This window comes from Rosa rugosa, chromosome 2, assembly GCF_958449725.1.
Source record: "Rosa rugosa chromosome 2, drRosRugo1.1, whole genome shotgun sequence".
In the NCBI taxonomy this organism is placed as follows: Eukaryota; Viridiplantae; Streptophyta; class Magnoliopsida; order Rosales; family Rosaceae; genus Rosa; species Rosa rugosa.
Window position 1 is genome coordinate 19899230 of NC_084821.1, and position 20396 is coordinate 19919625.

General features: G+C 36.1%; 1 protein-coding gene and 2 long non-coding RNA genes across 27 annotated transcripts; 1 reads left to right on the forward strand and 2 right to left on the reverse strand.

Annotated features, from left to right (window-relative positions):
* Nucleotides 1–4456: 4456 nt before the first annotated feature.
* LOC133728970 (uncharacterized) lies at nucleotides 4457–15316 on the reverse strand. Of its 24 annotated transcripts, none has more exons than XR_009856150.1 (18): nucleotides 14471–15316; nucleotides 12832–12958; nucleotides 12445–12755; nucleotides 11389–11633; nucleotides 11100–11131; nucleotides 10280–10813; nucleotides 10134–10189; nucleotides 10004–10039; nucleotides 9685–9745; nucleotides 9493–9565; nucleotides 8767–8844; nucleotides 8281–8347; nucleotides 7374–7961; nucleotides 7003–7088; nucleotides 6254–6280; nucleotides 6040–6151; nucleotides 5830–5925; nucleotides 4457–4974 (listed from the first exon to the last, which is right to left on the reverse strand). It is a non-coding gene; the product is annotated as an uncharacterized LOC133728970 (long non-coding RNA). The 24 variants fall into 24 exon arrangements; XR_009856149.1 differs by having other exon boundaries at nucleotides 6254–6381; XR_009856144.1 differs by having other exon boundaries at nucleotides 6040–7088; nucleotides 14471–14568; nucleotides 14676–15316.
* Nucleotides 15317–16025: 709 nt separating this feature from the next.
* Nucleotides 16026–18955, forward strand: LOC133728139 (uncharacterized). Of its 2 annotated transcripts, none has more exons than XR_009855639.1 (4): nucleotides 16026–16138; nucleotides 17408–17641; nucleotides 17742–17808; nucleotides 18443–18955. It is a non-coding gene; the product is annotated as an uncharacterized LOC133728139 (long non-coding RNA). The 2 variants fall into 2 exon arrangements; XR_009855640.1 differs by lacking the exon at nucleotides 18443–18955 and adding an exon at nucleotides 18230–18388.
* On the reverse strand, nucleotides 16355–17229 carry LOC133734305 (ABC transporter I family member 20-like). Its single transcript, XM_062161925.1, has 2 exons — nucleotides 16700–17229; nucleotides 16355–16603 (listed from the first exon to the last, which is right to left on the reverse strand). The coding sequence occupies exons 1-2, from the start codon at nucleotides 17219–17221 to the stop codon at nucleotides 16466–16468; spliced, it is 660 nt and encodes a 219-aa protein (XP_062017909.1). The 5' UTR covers nucleotides 17222–17229; the 3' UTR covers nucleotides 16355–16465.
* Nucleotides 18956–20396: the final 1441 nt, after the last annotated feature.

Genomic DNA, 20396 nt, shown 5'->3' on the forward strand with positions numbered 1-20396 from the left:
GGATCTTTACGTGCGAGTTGGTGGTGAGGTGATGATGTCAGTCAGCATTCTAGGTTTGGGCGTGACGGCTGTTGGGCTCTGGTCCCATACTTGTTTTCTTTTATGTTTTACTGCTTTTGTTTATGGTTAATTAGACGTGGCTTTATGCTAGTAATAAGACCCTATCTCTTTAGGGTAGGGCGACGTGGGCTTGGTCCCGATATGCATACTCAGTGTGTCTTGTTTGGCCTAGCGAGACAGCGAGCCGTTTACTTGATCAAATAGACGCAACCTCCTAGTGGCAAGATGAAATGAAGTGTCGCCGGATTTATTTCTGTGCGGCAACATAGTGGAAAAGCTATGTTATTTGTAATGATGCTTCTTCAGGATATAGTTATCTTTCTGGTATGTCACCGCTTTGTCAAAGCAAATAGAGTAGCCAGTCGTGCACTCTTTGTTAATTGGTGCTTGGTAGAATACATAGTTTTAGTGGAGACTCTTGGTATTATTTCAGGCTGTTCTCTTTATGCTTATTGTAATCAAGCTCTACGCCCCCCTTGAATTCTGCAGTTTCATTAATCAAGGTTTGAGGGTGGCTGCAAAAAAAAAAAAAAAAAAGCAGGTTCTTTCATTGATTAAAAAAAAAAAGTGCTATATCTGAACTGTATAAAAAATTTTAGTTTTGATTTATTATACAGAAATATATGTATACTTTTGAAAGAGCATATGTAACAAGAATTTATTTAGAAACTTTTAGATTCGGCAATGATTTTGGACTTGTATACAAAAGTTTTTCTCCATCTTAAAAGGGATCGAAGTGACGAGAGGAAAACCCTAGAGAGAGGAAAATCCTAGAGAGAGCAGAGGACGCCACTGGTAATCTGTGCAGCTGTATGGCTGCACCTCGACGTTGGCTTGGGCCGCTAGCCTCGCCTGTGCACGGTACGTGTGGCCGGATTGGTTGTGATGTTGGTGGGCTTATCTGGTGTCCAGAGATCGGGTTAGGGAGTCTTTTTCTCTTGTCGGGCTCTAGGGAAGGTTGTGGCTACATCTGTCTTAGGTTTGTGGTTGCTGTGAGGGATCGAGCTTGCAAGGTTCCATGGAATCGCAGTGGCACATGGGGCGGCGTCACCACGGGTGAGGGGAAGGGTGGACTTGGAGATGGGCGGCCTTCTTCCTGGATTAGGGCTGCGATCTGGATGGAGGTAAGTTTGGGTTCGATGGCTGATTGGGTTAGATCGAAGGGTGGTTGGGATGGATCAATGGTTTGTGGGTTGGCCAACTGTGGTGCTTGGGGGACGCCGGTGGTGGAGCGGCAGATTTGGAGGCGGGATGGTAAGACTGGTGCAGACGCCGACTTGGGCTAGGAGGGATGGTTCCCCTGCTAACTTGGTCTTCTGGGCTTGGATATGGCTTGTGGGCTCGATCTGGGTTGGAGGCTGGGTTTGGGCGCAATTCTTAGGCCCAGATCATGTTGTTTTTTATTTTTTAGCTATTACTTATTTATATTGTTTAATTTTCCTGCGCATTTTGTGAGTAATAAATCCTTGCATTTGTCATGTAGGGCTAGTCGAGTTTTGTGCCTGTATGTGCACTCAAAGTGCCTTGTTTGCTCTAGGTATGCGGCAAGTTCCTTGCTTCGTCAAATGGTCGCTACCTCTTAGTGGCAGGGTGAACCTAAGTGTCGTCAAATTTATCCTCCGACGGCAACATAGTAGGAAAGCTGGGTTTATGGTAATTATGCTACGTTGTAATCGGGTTACATATCGAGTTATTTTTCCGTTATGTCAAAGCAAATAGAGTCGCCAGTAGAGTGCTCTTTGCTAGTTGGTGCCTAGTTGAATACAGTTATTTGGTAGAGACTCATGATAGTATTTCAGGATACTCTCTAGATACTTATTGTAATTAGAGGTTTAGGCTCAATGTCCCCACTTGTATTCAATATTTTCATTAATCAAGACTTGAGGGCAGCCGCACCAGTCATTTATTTAAAAATAAAATAAAAAAGGAATCGAAGTAAGTTTTTCTTTTCACTTCGTTTTGCAAGAAGATTAAACTCAAGCTTATTACTTCCCTCCACCTCACCCATACTAATTTAGTACTTATTAGTTAAGTTTCAATTGCATTATCTTGTCAAAAAAAAAGTTTCAATTGCATTACCATAAATAAATAGAACAAATTTGAGGATAACAAAATTATACTAATACCAACCACATCTCAAATTTTTTAGTTTTGGTGAAATGCATAGTTATGCGGCCTAAAATAGACAACCATTAGCCGCCCATACGCTAATACATTGTCCAATCTCCATCAACATTTTGTTTCAATTTCGAATATTACAACGGTATGGTATTCTTGACCTAGATTGTATGGCTGACAATGCACGGCTTGTCCAAATTACATCAAGCATGTGATGAAATCAAACGCATATTTTCTCTTCTTGACCTTGCGTGGCTGACAGCGACTACGCCGCTGGTCGGTGCCTCCTTCATATATTTTAAGTCCATAATTGAACAATGTAATTGTAATGAAAGTGCTTGCTTAATGATCGATGGTGACCCCAGAAGGTCTAGTCCCCAGAATATGTCTGCCATAGACTACAGTGACTTTAGTGGGATTGGACAAACAAGTGAAGGTTTTATTCTCTTTGTTTCACAATTTTTTTTTTTTTGGATGAGAAATGACTTTCGTTAAGCTCCATACGGAAGAAACAGACTGGACCCAAAAGAACCATGGCCCAGAAAACACCACAAACAAGCTTTCATAGTGACAGGCCCGCACTAGAGGTAATACTAAATAAGCTAATTAAAAGCAGAACGTTAAAAACAACGGGGGAAGAAAATAAAACAACGAGTCTCAACCCAGCCATTGACGTCGCCGGTGAACATGGTAGTCCGTCACGTGAGAGAACATGGACCAGGAAAGACGGCGGCCTGTCAATCCAGATGTTCGGACACGTCTTCCTCACACTCAGCGACACAACGTACATGATGGGTTGTGCAGTTTACTTTTCTGGGAATTCAAGATCATGAGATTAGCATGCATGGAAGAGGACCTGCTCGAATTCTAGCAATCACAGGAGAGATTCTCCAATCCCTACCAGAGTCGATACCATTAATGTCTTTTACTAGCTCTTGGCGGTCCGATTCGATTTGTACAGGGAGGTGAATGTATTTCTGGGCAACAGAGAGAGGAAGGATGGCAGTTTTTCCTTTAGCTTCAATTGCCAAATTTGTTTCACAATTGGCTTCACTAATTCTAAATATACGAAAGCTAAACTACACTTTTACTGTTCATTTCAGAAAAGACAAAATGAATGAACAGTGACTTGACGGTTAAGCTTGATTTGCCCCCTACAGGTGTTGGCTGCAAGTGAGGCCGTGTTGGTATGGCTTGCTCTGGAGAAGGACACATCTTCATTATTTTGGTATGGGTTGTTCGCTCGACACAGAGAGAGAAAAAGAGAGTGAATAGAACTGGGGAATAAGGGAGAGAACGCAGAGAAGCAGAAGAGGGGGACGAGAGGCTCTCAGGGTTTTGTTTTGATTGCGCAAGAGTTTTGGTATTATTATTATTTTTTTCTTTTTTCAGAATCAAAAGTCAAAACCCGATCTGTTTCTAGGTATTGATATTTTTTTTTCCCTGTAATTTATGGGTTTGCTGTGTTTGCATGTTTTTTGGGATCATCTGAATGATGAATTTGATTGTATGAGCTTAATGTCTGGGCTCAAGGTGTGTGAAGCGTTGGTTTTGTCTGTGTTCCTGGTTTTTGGTATTAGAATGTTTGATGATAATGAGTTCGATTTGTCTTTTGTCTAGAATCTCTTCTTTTTTGCTTCTGGAAGCTTCCTATTTGCTGATTTCGGTGAGTTGTTTGTGTTCTATTTTGTATTGGAATGGTATTTTTTATTTTTATTTTTTAATTTTGATGGGTTCATGTCTAATCGATTTTTTATTTTTGTATATTTTGTTTCTGCTTTTTCTGTTCATTCTCTTCCCATTGCTGTTGCTGCTCTCCAGTTTTGCTGTTCGCTCTGCATGCATCGATCGGCTCTTCTTTGCCTATTTGAGTGAGTTGCTTTTTAATATTTTTATTTTATTTTTCTTTACTCTTGAATTTGTTTTTAGCTTTTTGAGTTCTTCATATTTTTTTGTTTAGATCCTTTTGAGTTTGGTTATTTGCATAAGGGTCTTGTCTTATATGCATATGGTGCATGTTTGAGCTTAGAATAAATTAGACTATTGTGCACAAACCTCAAACTGCACAATGCCTATTTGAAATTGTAGAATGGTTGAATCATTTGTTAATTGAAGTTTTAGTTGCCATGCTTTTTTAGTTTCATACTAGGAATGATGCCCGCGCGTTGCTGTGGGATTTTATCATCAATCGATCTAGAATGCAATGTTATTTATTTACATTGCGAGATGAGTAATAATTTGCTCAATTTAGATAAATAACAATTTACTTTACTCACTCTTAATAACAATTGGAACCATTCTAAATAAAGAAATTTTGATGAACATAATATTAAAGAAGTATCCCAAGGATAGGATCCTTAATCTTAAACAATCAATTAACACAAATTTCTCTATAGAATTGAAAGTTTATGATAATATTTACAATATAATTTGAATTCAGTGTGATGAAATTAGGTGTTTCAAGGTCACTTTCAGCAGTCTTCTTCTCACCCTCCAACACCTTGAAACAGCTTGTAATTTCATTGCTAATCTTTTCTTGTATTGCAAGCTTGTTGTTTTCTCACTTTCAGCAGTCTTCTTCTCACACTCCAACACCTTCAAACAGCTTGTAATTTCATTGCTAATCTTTTCTTGTATTGCAAGCTTGTTGTTTAGGAAAACTTGAAAGTTAATCTTAACAGCTTCATACTGTTTCTCTTGACAATCTCCAACTTCAATTTGTCATAGTTTTCTTTTCACAATTGGTCAGTGAAAGCGTGAATACAGTACCATCTGCAATTGCACAATTGCACATACCTGCAATTGGTAAAACAGTACCATCCTTTTTGTCAGTATTGTACAGTCAGATCACAGTATGTAATCAGGAGATTTTATGACAGTTGGTTTTTTTTAAAAAAATTTTTTTTTACTGGCAATACAATGTCAAAAATCAGCTTCTTTGTGTTTGTGGATGTATCGGTGACGTAAGGACAGTTAACATCAATACTTAAAAATAAAGGTAGTCTGCACTCTGCAGAAGTAGATGTGCATGATGGATGAAACAGAGAAATTTGATGGGATGGAGGACTATAGTTTATATGCAGAAGTAGTAGATTAATGTCATTAGTGAATTCAAATGTAGAAAGAATGAAAGGCAAAGTGAATGAGACAAAAAAAAAAAAAGATTGAGTTACTGAAATTGTTTAACGCCAAATGATATGCTTTCAATAGAAAACAAATATAAGCAAATTAAAGCAGGAAAAAGGCAATGTCAGATTAAACGTAAGAGAGCATAAATAGAAAGAGCAGATCATGCAAACTTGAAGTCAGGTTGTTCAAACTGTTTATGAAATAAACAGAAGGCAGATATAATTTTAGAGTCTGAAGTTGTCAATATTTCACTCAAGCAAGTCTATAGTAGAAATGAAAGCTGATTCAAGTTAAACAGATTGAAGATAAAGCCATAGCAAACGAAAACAATCTGGAAAATGAAAAGTATGTGAACCCAATAATAATGATAGCAATAGTGATTTGAATCAAGGAATCAAGAAAACTCGCAAATTCAAGCTTCTGTTCAAGTTCTAGGTTCTACTGACATCAAAAAGCAACGCAACCAAAAGAAACAGAGAAAACCTAGAGAGATATAGAAGAGAGAGAAACAGATCGGCGTACCTTATAAGCCAAGACTTTGCAAGTTTTGTTGCCATTGTTACTAATGACCTTCTCAAGTTGGAGCTGGTATCTATGTTTCTCATTTGCTTCAATTTCCTGCACAAAATGATGTTGGTAATGAGATCAAAAGCTAACAAATGCTGTCATGTTTATGAGTCATGGTACAAACAGAGATACAACTCTGTGGGGGAATAAAGAGTATGCACTTACCCCTATCGAAGCATCTTGCTGTGTCTATGTTTACGATATCTTTTACGATATGTTGGTTTGATTTGTTCAATTATTTCTTAAGATTCTTGGAAAGTTCCTCCATCGCTTATGCCTTGATGACAATATTAAAGATTAGTAAATAATTTAACTGAAATCAATATAGCTATTAAAGATCAAGCAAACAAAGTCTCCAAGCCAAACTCAGAATTATTACGTTTCTTCTTCTCTTTCTCTTGATACACTACAGGAATAAAGCAAACCAACCGAATCTTCTTGTTAAATCTTCTTGTTAGAAACTGTCGCACTTCAGAACACAAAATACTGGATACAAAACACAAAGTACTGCATACAAAACAAAACAAAGAAATATTGATTAGGATACATTTACAGTTTAGAGTGTAAACCAACTGAGGTTTTACTATAAACTCGCAGAACACCCAACACTAAACAGTAATCTTTCTGCGAAAAGAGAAAACAGAACAACTGTTTTGGGCAGTTAATCACTTATGAATACTAAAATCCTGCACAATATTTGCTTGAAACACAGAAACTGCAGAAAAATGCTAATGGAAAGAAAAATAAAACTTAATAAATTGTAAATCTGTAACTCTCTCCAGCACATATAGTATGAAAATATGAAGTATCCCAGCATTAAAAAAATAAAAATAATAAAAGGGCATGTATTTGAACAAAAAAAATTAAAACAGTATATAAAGCAAGTTACATGTTACAGTATACTTATTAATCATGGAGTTTTCATGTATTTTGTATTTGATTGCCATGAAATTGAGAAAATGATGAAATGATCTCTATCAGTTTGTTCTTTATTCATTTAGACATAGCTGAAACAAAGAAAGAAGAACTTGTTTCTCAAAATGATTCAATGTTAGAAAGAAATTTCATTTGAACTGAGATAGGAGATCAGAAATTGAACTAAAACACAAATTTAATTACTTGACTAACCTAGAGAGCAACTTTTGTGAGTAGGGACCCTCAAATAAACCCAGATTCAAAGCCTTTTACTTGTGGTTCGCTGAATCAGTAACTTCCTGTCAATTTCAGTAAAGTGAAACGATAAGTAAACAAACAAAACCAAATAAGAAAAGAAGTATCTTCAAAGAAACGTTTTCAATCCCAGCATATTCATAAACGAAACTTTTTGTATTTGATTTCGGGGAGATATTTCTGTATAAGATTATCAGTAGAAGCTCAGTTTAATAGTGTTCAAAAAACAAAAATACAAATATAAATTACTCAACTAAATCATCATAGGTATCTAACAAAAAGATTAATCTTTATCATATTACATTGATTGTATGGAATTAGAATTTTACCAAGCTCTGATAGGTGTTGGCGCTGATGGATATTTCTGATGTCGGCAGATTGAAAGGCTGATATTCATAGAGGGTTCTGGAAACAAAAGAAAGTTGGACGTTTTGCTTATAGATCAAAGCATTCAGGGTAGAATTGTAATCGTCCAGTGAATCCCTTTCGAACACTGTTGGGCAAGTCTAGAACTATGACCAATCTTGCTTCTGTCTTGATTCTGTGAATCAATTTGGAACACTGTTTGGGCAGTGTAGAACGATCAGCAGCCTTGCTTTTCTCTTCATTCCAACTGTTTCGCAGCACATGCTCTCTTGACTTTCCCATTGATTTTGATAAATCTGACACTCAACAACTTTCCTTGATTCAGTGAATCAATTTGGAACACTGATTGGGAAGTGTAGAACGATCAGCAAGCTTTCTTTTGTCTTCATTGCAACTGTTTCGCAGCACATGGTCTCTTAGAGATAAGAAACAGGGGCAAAAGCGTCTTTTAATAACCGGCTAGGCTCGAACCAATTCCAACCAAAACGGCTTAGTAACAGTAACCATGCACCAACTTTAGTATATGTACTAGAAAACCCAGCCGCGCGATGCTGCGGCACAAAAAAGTTGCATTGTTCTTTTAATGGTCATTCTAGTTTTTGATTGGAATATATAGGATTAAGAGTTTATGTATTTCGGATTAAGAGTATTAAGAAAAACTAAGCTCAACACACAACCAGTACAGTTCTTGTAGCTCTCTGTAAAAGTAAAATTTGAATGAATATTAACTTTGAATGAAATAAAAAAAAAAAAGTAAAATTTGCAGTTACATGAACCTAAGTAAACTATTTGGCTTAGTAATAAACTAAATCATAAGGATTGAAATGAAAATATTAAAGAGGATCGTGACACAATTCAATGAGTACTTACCAATGCTGGTGAGTTGAGCAAAGCAAAGAACTGCTTGTTCTTTGTCAAGCCTCCCTTGAATATCTTTCTGCACAAAAAGAATGATGGAACCCATTAGCTTATTCTTGACGTATTAGCCTATTGCCTGCAATCAGGATTCTGCTTAAGTTTTACCTTTGAATTTCTATTATTTGACATGAAGAATGGTAATTTACTCTGTTCTGATACTCATTCTCTCTTCACCAAAAACAAAATAGGGGAAAAAACAAACCACAAAACAAAAAAACGACAGAGAAACAGAATGGTTTTGAAAGAAACCGACCTCAAGAATCAGCTGCCCAAAAACTGGAAAAGACACAAAATGAACTAACAATCTAAACCATAGCAATCATCATAACAAAAAAAAAAAAAAAAAAAAAACAGGTTCTCAAAGCTTGAACTTTGAATCTTAAACAGCTCTCTAGCAACATAAGAAAGAAGCGATCATCAATAGGGAAAGAGAATTACCTTGCTTCTAAGGGTCTGGGGGAAAAATATCAAACTTTCTAGATTCCTAGTGGCTTCATGAAGCAAGTTATCAGCAACCTAAGAGAAAAGCAACACATTAGAGCTTGTAAAAAGCACAGCGACAGATTTTACTTGATAAAAAAAAAAAACACACAAAAACCATCAAGAGATAGCCACAGTAATACACTCAACTCAGAAAGGAACAAAAAATGCAATACAAACAAACAGGTAATAAACAAAACCAATCATATTCTACAGAAAGTAAACCGGAAATCGGGGAAGTTGAAAAATGAATACGGCATCTGAGGCTTTAAACTCCTACTAAAGCTGAGTTTACTTCTTATGAAATGAGCAATCTATTTCACAGTAAGAGTACACATAATGAAATGAGCAATCTATTTCATAACTTGTTTTTAACCGAACTAAGTCTAATTTGTATGTTTGTGTTTCATAGTAAATGATCACAGATTCTACAAATTTTGATCTCCAATCACAATAAAGAAGGCTAGGTTAAAAACATATGAGCATGGTAGGCTTGAAATAATTTATGCAGCTGTACAGTATGTAAGTAAATCAACAAAACAATCTCAAACTAAACATTAGTGCAAACTGTCCTTTCATATATGACCTCTCTTTCTCTACATTAAGCTTATTTTGTTCAGTTTGTATGAATAGTATTGGAATTTCCAGGATTGAGAAAAGAAATTTCCAGGATTAATAGAGAACCTCAAATCCAAATCCGAATTGGCTGGAGACATCTTATATTGATCAAGTTATCACAACCTCAAATCCGAATTGGCTGCACAAAATTCCAAACCGGAAAATCGTTCAGAGCATTTGAAGACGTGAAAAAAATAATTTACCAATTAAACCAAAAAATTGATATAAAAAAAAAATTAGGAATGGAAAACCAATTACCCAGATAAGTTTTCAGCTTCCTCAAATCAAAATCCAAACACCGAGATTTGTCATATTATGTCTGGAGACGAAGAGGAGAGTTAATAAGTAATAACATACTAAAGATGATTAAAGAAGAAAGAAGGAAACGGCAAAAACCAATCACAAAACAGCAATTATGCCCCTCACAGGCTCACAGCACTAACATCACTAAAACCATCCCCTTCAAAACATGATAAATACTTGAGACTGACAAAATCACTTGTACCCACCACCCAAAATTTCCCCTTCTCGAAATCAAAACCCAAAATTCTTAAACAACAAAAAATCACAACTCTACCTTGTAATTTTTTCAATCAACCGTCCAGAATCCAAACTGCAGGACAAACGAAACACCCAAAACATCAAAACCCGGCCATATCATCAGTCAAAAGCCAAAGTTTTGAAATCACCCAAAATCAAAGCCTCACCTTGAACCTTTTAGAATCGATCACTCAAATCCCAAACTCGAGCACAAACAATACCGCTAAAACATCAAAACCCATATCAATTCAAAGGCAACCACAACCAAAAACTCAATGAAAACCCAAAAACATAGAAATCAATAAAACAATACCTTCAGTCTGTGTGCCTCTCCGATTAGAAATTTGGGGCTGTAGTCAAAACCCATATCCCTCTCCCACTTCTTTCTCTGTGTGCCTCTCCGATCAGTCTCGGGATGAAGAGCAACTAACGTCGTGCTGAGATGATGAGATGAATTCTTTATGTTTCCTGAATTTCACCTCTCTCTCTCTCTCTCTCTCACTCTCACTAATCCTCTTCATGGTTCTCTAGATCGTTCTTGAACTCTCTCAGGATTGTTCTACAGAAGACGTACAACTGTCGAGGTAGAGAGAGAGCGGCAGAAAATATCTAGAGCTTTTTAACTCAGACTGAATGGCAGGGATGTAACTTAAGGGAAAAAGGGAGGGCAAATCCGTAATTTACATTCAAATTTGTATGTTATAGTTGAGTCTCTTTAATTTCATTGTATCATTTCAATATATATACTTACATATCATACTTTCATTACTACTAAAAGAAAATAATGACTAGACCACTTCACTGTTGTGATTGCACTTAATTTGTAGCTCAAAATAGTCTTACAAATCTGGAAGAAGAATGAATTAAAAAAAAATTAGATATTAAAAAAAAAAAAACAGGAAGTAGAATGAACCAGAAGAAATTGAACATTAAAAAAAAAAAAACTCATAAGATGGAATGCAAAATCAAACAGACCGTGCAACATATGTGATGCCATAGATAACCACATAAAAAAATGGGGCAAAGAATCGAAATTCAAATGTTCTACAGCCACTTCATTTACATAGTATTCATTTAAGAACATTAGAGCTCCACAATAACAAACTGAAAACAGCAACAAAAATACAGCTGACCTGCAATGACAATATACTGATCAGCAAGCTTCCTGCACCAAAACCAAGAGCATAACATACAATCAGCTTTACTAATCAAACCTTAGCCTAATGTAATCCAAATAAGTATACATATGAGTAACTTAAATACTATAATGTATGAGTATAACTGGTATGAAAAAGTTAAAGTTACTGATACATATAACTGAATATTATAAAAAAATATATATTTAAAAAAATACCAAAGGTAATATTATAACTGAATATTATAAAAGTTAAGTTCTCAGCATGGTATGTCTTTCAAAATTACCTTTAAAAGGATTTCTCTTCCACCACGTATTGATGCATCTGAGCATGTATCCAAAGGCATATTTTAGTAGTAGGAAGAAACACAGAATATTTTCCACATCGATTGCCCCAAGATCGATGATGACCTATCAATTGAACATTTGTTTCACTGTGCTATCATTGGTACAGTTGAAACTGGGATATACGATTCGATACAACAATTATGAGCTACACATGATCAAACTTCAAATACAGACGATGCCAAAGCTGCATCAACAAAACAAATTTAGATGTTAATAAGTGAAGGCCAAAGTTGACTACAAAGTAATGTAATTGTTCTGTACACATTAGAAGTATCATCAATTCTTTTTTGGGTCTTTAAGTATCTGGGATTAAATACTTTAGCATCTGAATTATTGATATCACAGGAAACATAAGAAGACCCCAAGAGCAGGCGCATCATCTGTTAGCTTGGGTATTTGTTTAGTATGTTGAGTATGTTCTAAAGAAAAAGAAGATTGAACAGAATAATAATATAAAAAATAAAAATAAAAAACATGGGAGGAACAAAATCAGTCAACAAATAATGAAAATATGCTCCCAACATTGCACACAGCAGAGAAGTCAAGAAATTCATTGCTAACTGTCCCAGTGATCTGGCTTGCAGAGACTATGAAGATCATTACACCCCATCTCAAAATTAAACACTCAAAACAAATAAAACCCAGATGATATTCCAAGCTCTAGAGTCCAAATTGGCTCTGAAATTAAGATCACAGCCACCAGCACCTAGAACAGAGACATTTAGATCAGAAAATCAATGATCCCAAAAACCATGCAAACACAGCAACCCCAAAAACTCGATGAAAACAAAAATATACAAATAGCCACAAACAGATAGAGCTGTGATTCTGAAAAAAAAAAAAAAAAAAAAAAAAAAAAAAAAAACCGATTGTTCCCGTCCCCCTTTCCTTTTCTCTGAGTTATCTACCTTCTTCAACTGTTAATTTCATATATTACCAATCAGATGACTTCAGCTCTTCCAATTATGGGAAACAAATGGAATTGAATTACCAACCTTACCAATCAGTGAAGAACTTCAAGCTCCTATATTCTTGTTCTTCTTTCTTCTTCAAAACCCACAGAGCTTTCATCAAACAGAGAACAAAAAAAAAAAAAGCAAATTCTGAAATCCAATTCTCACATATTCCCAACATGAACTTGGTGTATCAAATTCTTCTTCCTCTTCCTGTTTCCTGTTCTTCCTCTCCCTGGAATTAGCCTTCACTTCCTCTCTCTCTCTCTCGCAGAAGAGTGAGAAGACCCATAAGACACAGAAAACCTTCGTCTCTCTCTCTCTCTCTCTCGCAATCTATCTCTTATCACTTTCTGAAAAGTTCAGATGGAGATATGTCAAAACTGAAAATTGATGGAAGATTTTGGAGCAATTGAAGGCGCGAATTACCTGTTCGTCGACGATATTGATATGGGAGAGCTGAGAGTCGGATTCACGGCAGAGATCCAAATTGAGAGAGCAATCTTGGTTATACGGTTATACGGCTGTAGAAGAAAGAAGAAACCGACGGAAGCGTCTGGCAGGTCGATGGCAGAGCCGTAAAACAATTTAGAATGAGGGCAGAACCGTCATTTCGCAGGTGAACAGTGCTTAAAACAGTGTAGGACGCTTAGTATATAGTAAATACAATCACTCTATGTTACTATCAACTTTATCATTATTTTCACTAATACATTAAAACCAAAAACACACTTCAATTTTAATAATGGTTTTGTTTTGGTTGTGGCTCACGGAAGCACAAATTTCCGCGTAATGTGTACATTATTTGGAGTCCAGCAGAAATTTAAGAAGTTTCCAGGGAAGTTCAACCAAAGTTCAGTTGGGAGTCCTTGAGTACAATTTCGCATCCAACTGAACAACACTACCAACTGAACGTTGCCTGAACTTCCTTGCAGACTCCTTGCACTCCCTCTTAGATTAGATCTTTACTTCAATTTCAAAACTTTTGTCTGCTTCATTTCATTAGTTTCATTAGTATCATACAACTGGCAGCGCATGGACGACTCTTTTAAAGAAGAATCAGGTAGTAGTGTAGTGCCTTAAAGTTACAGGAAATATTAGTTATGTTGAGGACTTATTCAGATAACTTTTCCAATTAAAAGTATCTTCACCCTTTGCTCAATCTCTTATTGAAGTAACTCTCGGGGATGGAAATTATGAACAGCTACCTAAGAAAATCATGGGCAATCTCTGTTTATGTAAATCAGGAATCTTATAGACTCATGATAAACAAAAATTAGTCAGAGTGATTAGTATACCACATTACCACATCCTATAACTGTAGTACAGATATGAGTTATGTATGTATTTTGATGTTTCAATTTTTGACTTTTGAATGAAGTTTTTATTTATGTTTCTCAAATTAATTTTCTGATTGTTTCTACATCTTGAGTGATATGTATAGTTAATTTCAATTGCCCCTACTTGACTGTTTATGATATGATATGATATTGGTGTTGGGAAAGGTGGATGCTCTGGAGAAAAAGGCTGCCTCTGTTGAAAAGAAACATGCATCTATTTGTGCTAAGGTTGATATCTTGGTTGTTGAGTACTTATGATACAATTTTAGCAATGTCAGAGGTTATATTTTCTCTTATGTTTTATATGAATATTGTGCAAGTTAACATAACATTTCAGCCATGAATTTTGGTCTGAAATAATTGGTATGTTGTTTTGCAGGTTTAAGAAAAAAGAAAGAAAAAAAAAGAAAAAAGTCTTTGGTTGGGAGCTTTAGTACTTCGCACATCAAGTTTCTAATGATGCATAAGCAGAGACAATGGAGAGCAGAGTGTTCTTGGTTTAAAAACAACCTCTACTATTGGCAGCTACCCTTTTCCGGTTCAATCAAACACAATAACAAAACAATCATCACTCTCATCTCCATTCAAACCAAAGCTTAAACCGAAATCACCTTCATTCACATTTTAATATACAAATACATAAAATTCTAACACAAAAACCTCACTGAAAACCACAATTTTCCACAACTGAAAAAAAAAAAAAAAAAAAAAAAATATCAAACACATACCTATTGAAAGCTTCCTCCCAAACCTTGCTCCAAAAGGCCACCAAAATCTTGAATCTCTCCTCTTCTTCCTCCCACGCCGGCGATCTATGATCCAAAATCTGAAATACTACATCAAATCGATTATTCAAAATCCCAAATTGTATATTAAATCCGGCTCATAAACTCTGTAAACCAAACCTTTACAACTCGTTATCAGCACAACAACCTTCGTATCTGCGAGCTTGATCGATGCACCTGATACTGTGAAACAATGAAGAGAGTTATCTGGGTTCCACGGCTACGGTCAATAGAGGCTTCCCGAACCCACTACAATATCAGGCGTTTTCTTTATTCACTAAACTCAAGGGCAAAATTACCTCTTCTCCTTGCACACCCCCTTCCAACACGACCAGTAAACCTCAAATTCCCCCAAGCAAGCCAAAACAAAGCTACACTCAAATCCCTCTTCTTCTTCTTTCTAAATTACCGACTATGATCGGTAAATCAAATTCCCCCAAGCAACCCAAAACAAACCCAGAATCAGATCCCTCTTCTCCTTCTTTCTAAATCTAGATCGATCATTCCTTTTTTTCCTTTCACAGTCTCTCCCTCTCTCTCTCTCTCTCTCTACACCAAAACAAATAGAAGGTCTCAGAAGCAGCAATTGGGAAAAGTGCATCTTGCAATCGGAATCACAGCAAGAAGCAGATCGTCTTCCTCCTCACAGCAAAACAGAATCACCACTCTCTCTGGCTCACTTTCGCTATCTCCCTCTCTCTCTGTTTCGATTGTGCTTTCTCTCTCTCTCGCTGTCTCTCTCCCTTTGCGGAAAGCTAAGAAACACACCTGCACACTCTCGAGTCTCGATCCTTCCCTGTCTGGCTCTCTCGAGATTTCTTGATCTCTCTCTTCGTGGAGCAGGCAAACAGAGCCACGTGGAAACCAACCAGAAAGCAAAAAATAGCGTCAAACTGTAATTCAGAAAAAAAAAAAAAAAAGGGGGCAAAAGCGTCATTTAACTGTTCACTAAAATGAACAGTCCTTATGAACAGGACTTCAGCTTTAGATGTATGTATGTATAATAATAATTTTTGGCTATGGATGATAACATCATACATAGGAAGGTCATTGAAAAGATATATAATATTTCTTTATCTAAAGGTGGCTACATGTCCGTGAATGATGAGTCACTTTTCTTTCCTTCTTTGTGACAACTTTGTTGTCCACTCAAATCGTTCTGGTTGATTGATTTGATAGTGTCTGTTTACGTAAGTAGCGTTTCTCTTTATTATTGCAGCGTTTGAACACAAAAAGAAAATTAGTGATAAATCTGAGTTTTGCTTGCTCACTCTTCATTTTGCCTATTGTCAGGCAAACTTAAATCCATTTTACAATTGTAATGATAAGCTTTTGTCAAGGACTTTGAAGTTATTATCACCTTGCCGTCCTTTGTAGAGAAACACTGGAATGAGCATGGAAAACCTGCTGTAGAGGTGGTGATTCAGAAGGTATTACAATTAATTGTAGAATAGTCATTTGAAGACTTTGCTTTTTTTTAATACTTTATGCTGACTGGAGACCATCTATGCTTATTAGCTGACTAGCTCCATGTTCTTAATTGTCATGCCCTAGATAAAAAAAGGTGAAGCTAGAGAGTGGGCTGAATCCCATGTGGAAGCAGTTAAACCTGTAAGCTAGATTACATCATTTCAAATTCAATTTAAGTTGATAATATGGTTTTTGTCTACTAAACTTTAGTTCCCTCCCTTTTACCTTTGCGTCCTATCTCTTGAAGAAATGGATCCCTGCACTCAATGTTGAAAGATTTGCATAAGGGTTTTGTCTTATATTTGTTTTAATCGTGGGGGGGGGGGGGGGGGGGGGGGGTGAAATTTGCACACCCCCTTTTACATTCTACACACCCTTCACCTTTTTTTAATATTTCTTATCATTCACTATATTTATCTTCCAAAACTACCCTTCTCTCTCTCTCTCTCTCCCCCTCCGATCCGAGTCTCAGACTCTCTCTCTCCAATTTGGGGCTTGAGAAACGATCATAGCACCTCGCTCCTCACATTCCTTCCTCAAGAACTGGAGCAGGTCCGCCCTCGCTAGCACATCAAGGTCCACCGTGATCTCATCAAGCAGAAGCACCTAAATTCATTCACACACATTTCATCAATGTCCAAAAACGAAAATTACATAACCGAGATGAATATGCAACCTCCATGAAAGATCAATATCCAACACCTTGATCAGCTCAGCTCTCCTTTGTGGGTCAATCCCAGCTACCCCGTTGATCAATTTATCAGCCGAAACATCCATCTGTATCGGAATGTCGAAACCAGCAAACGCCACGTCACGCCGCCGCTCTCCGCCTAGGTACGACAGGTCGCCGAAGCCAGTGAGAGCGGTGTCGTGGAAAGCCGAGCGACCCAGAACCCGGACCATGCTGGGGTCGACCATGTGCTTGCCTCCGAGAATCCTGAGGATCATGGTTTTGCCAGCGCCGTTGGATCCAACGAGGAGGCATCGGTCGCAGGTGTAGACGCGGAAGCCGGAGTCGGTGGCGGCGGAGAAGCAGGTGTGGTCTTGGTTGAAAGCGAGGTGGAGGAGGGTGGTGGGGGATTGGGTCGGGTTTGGACCTGGGGTTGGGGTTTCTGTAACGGACGGGTCGGGTTCGGAGGCGGAGGCCGGTTTGGGTGGAATGAGGGATTTGGGAGCGAGTTTTAGAGGATTGAAACTCGGAGGAGGAGGAGAGAGGGTGGTCATGGTTTTGGAAGTAGCCGTTACTGGTTTTTGGTGTAGAGCGGATCAGAGGGGGAGAGAGAGAGAGAGAGAAGGATAGTTTTGGAAGATAAATATAGTGAATGATAAGAAATATTAAAAAAAGGTGAAAGGGGTGTGCAAATTTCACCCCCCTTAATCTTTCTTTTCTTTTTGTTTTTTTTTTCTCAGTAATTACACTATTGGTTCATCACAGCCTCAACCAACCATTACAAAGTTCATTCAGCACAAACTGGAAGAAAAAGAGGAGGAAAGAAGTGAAAACATAGGACAAAATGATCTTCTTGCACGATGCAGAATAATCTGCTACCTCTAATACAAAAACAGCATCACAGGCTACATTCATAGCAACTTTGAATCTAGCTACCACATTCATTGGCAGGAGTCACCACAACATTCATATCGGTAAGTCTGATTCTATGTTAAGAAAACAAGAGTGGTATTTTCTTCAGTAAACCTTTTCAATTTTTATTACCTAATTAAAATGATCTGACCTAAAATTCAGGTCAGGTTGAAGAGATACTTGGAGATGAGGCATGTTGATTAAAATTATCTGCTTTGCTTGCATTTGGGTAATAAGCTAAGCTAACTGATTCATTTCTTATCAATTACACTGGCTTTCAACATTTCTTTCTAATACAAATACAAACATGAAACAAATATTCGTATCATTTTGAATCAAAACTACTCAACATGAGTGGCAAATGATTAACTATCAATAACTCTGATTCATGCAAAATTCAATAGCATGTTGCTACTGTTTTTGCATTTTCATTGTGTTCAAGTGCAACTTCCGATGAATCAGCCTCTGTAATTCCACATCATAGACTGAAACTTTAGTCAACCTGTTTTCAGCTCTCTGCATTTGTTTTAGTTTACTTAGATATTGTCAAATTTCATCTATCCATTCATTAATATTGTTGTTACGATTTCTTTTTTCTTTATCTCACTTCAGCCACTAAAAATCTAATCCATTGTTTTCTACGTATTTAGCCCTTGAAAAATGGATATATTCAAGAAATTCAGAAGACCAGATTTTTAAAACTCCTAGAGACACAGATTTCGAAACTTAAAGAAGTTTTGCTCCAAGGTTAGCATAATCATTCACTATACAAATCAATAACCATCATGCCTCACTTCATAAATTGCAGTCATATCATAGATAGCCCTTCATGCGTAATAAAATTTGTCAAATGTACATTGCAGGGACTGAACCATAATCTGGATCAATTTTCAGTGAGATTAGTGGAAAAACAAGCCACAAAACCTCAAATTTTCAAGCCAACATTTATCAAACACTTCTCATTATTGTGTTCTATTTATAGCTTCATTAAACTATACATACCAAGTTTGATTTGAAGTTATTAATTCCAGTGAGAACTTCGTGTAACATGTGCTAATCATGCAGCTAAAAAATTCAAAAGTTGTACCAACCTCAAAGGTGTACATCTTCTGAATTCTTTAACTGCATGATTAAAACAGGTTACACGAATTTCTCCACCGGAATCAATAAATTCAAACCAAACTAAATCTGTAAATTTCAACAAAACATTTAAATTTCAGTTATTCCAATAACATATAACAATAATTCTCGCAGCAAAGCGCGGGCACTCTTTATAACTATACTAAAGGCCACTTACAAAAAGACAAATGAAATGAATAGTTCACTGATCATTTTGCCCTTACATATTTATTATAATTACCTTTCTGTCCTAGCTTTTTTTTTCCTAACACATTACAGTTTTTTTTTTTTTTTAAACCTATTTTACACATGTAGAGTTCAGTTGCTTTTTTTTCCATCGCTTCCGTCCTGTATAGTTGTGAACTTCTCCATCACCAACATTGCAGAGCGGTTTCTTTAATTGATTGGAAACACATAACGATAATAAAAATACCCGCAGCAAAGCGTGGGCCATCTATCTAGTTACTAACTACTAGACAAAATTCATTTTAAGTCTAAAATTCATCTTCTATATCGGATGTAATTCACAAGAAATTTTTTGTTAATTACAGGTCTTATGACTCACCTGCCACATAGAATTTCTTTCTTTTTCATTTTTTTTCCCAATTAATTGTATATTTGTGCATTCCTATTATACCCTTTTGTAATAAATTGAATAGATTATCATCCTAATTGACATAATTAATGATAGTCAAACAAGATTTCATGAAATAATAAATTCAATTTATCTTCTAAACAAGGTTTCCTAAAATTACTGTTTTTTAATTAAAGTTAATAATTAATGTATTAAACGTTTAGAAACTCCTTAGAGCATCTTTAGCAGACTCTCTATTTTGACTATTTAGTTATTTTGGAGAGCATGTTTAGCTTTTTATCTATTTTAGCATGTTTAGTTAATTTGACTCAAAAGTTTTTGAGTCAAATTTTAGCCAAAAGTAACTAAAAAGTCATTTTAACTAGCCACTTTAGAAATATGTCTGCATCAATGCTCTTTATTTTAGCTAGTTTTAAATTTATATTATTTTTTAAATGAAGACTAAATAGTTTAAATGTACTTATAAATTACATAAAATAACTCAAAATGAATGTTTTAAATTATAGAGAACTTCATCTTGCTCTCTATATTATGAGCGAGATAGCTAAAAGTTATAATAGAGAGTCACTTAGGAATCTGGTGCAGTTGCTAAAATAGATAAAAAGCTAAACATGTTTTCTAAAATAACCAAAGAGTTAAAATAGAGAGTCTACTAAATATGCTTTTATATATTAGTTCAAGCACCTAACATCTGATTTCTTTTTCCTTCTTAAATATCTTTCTTGCTCTCATTCCATGGCTATCTTTTTTCCAATACATACTTCTCATTTCTTTTTTTTCATTTTTTTTTTCTATCCAAATGTGTGGCTTCTCCTTTCTTAGTTCATTTTTATGTCTTACGAATGTGACCTCTTCAATTCGCAGCTACCTAATTTATCATAGACTTGGTAAGAAGTTTTTGCATACCTTGTATATAGAAACGATTATGGTGTTAGTCAAAGATTGTCCTAGAATTTTATTAGACATAGTTATTTCACATTTATATGCTTTATTTGTTATAGTGAATGTTTCCTACTTTTTGATTAGGAACAATGTTAAAACAACTTGCTCTTTCTTCATTACCTTGCGCATAGATATGTTTACACTTTTGATACCTAGTACAA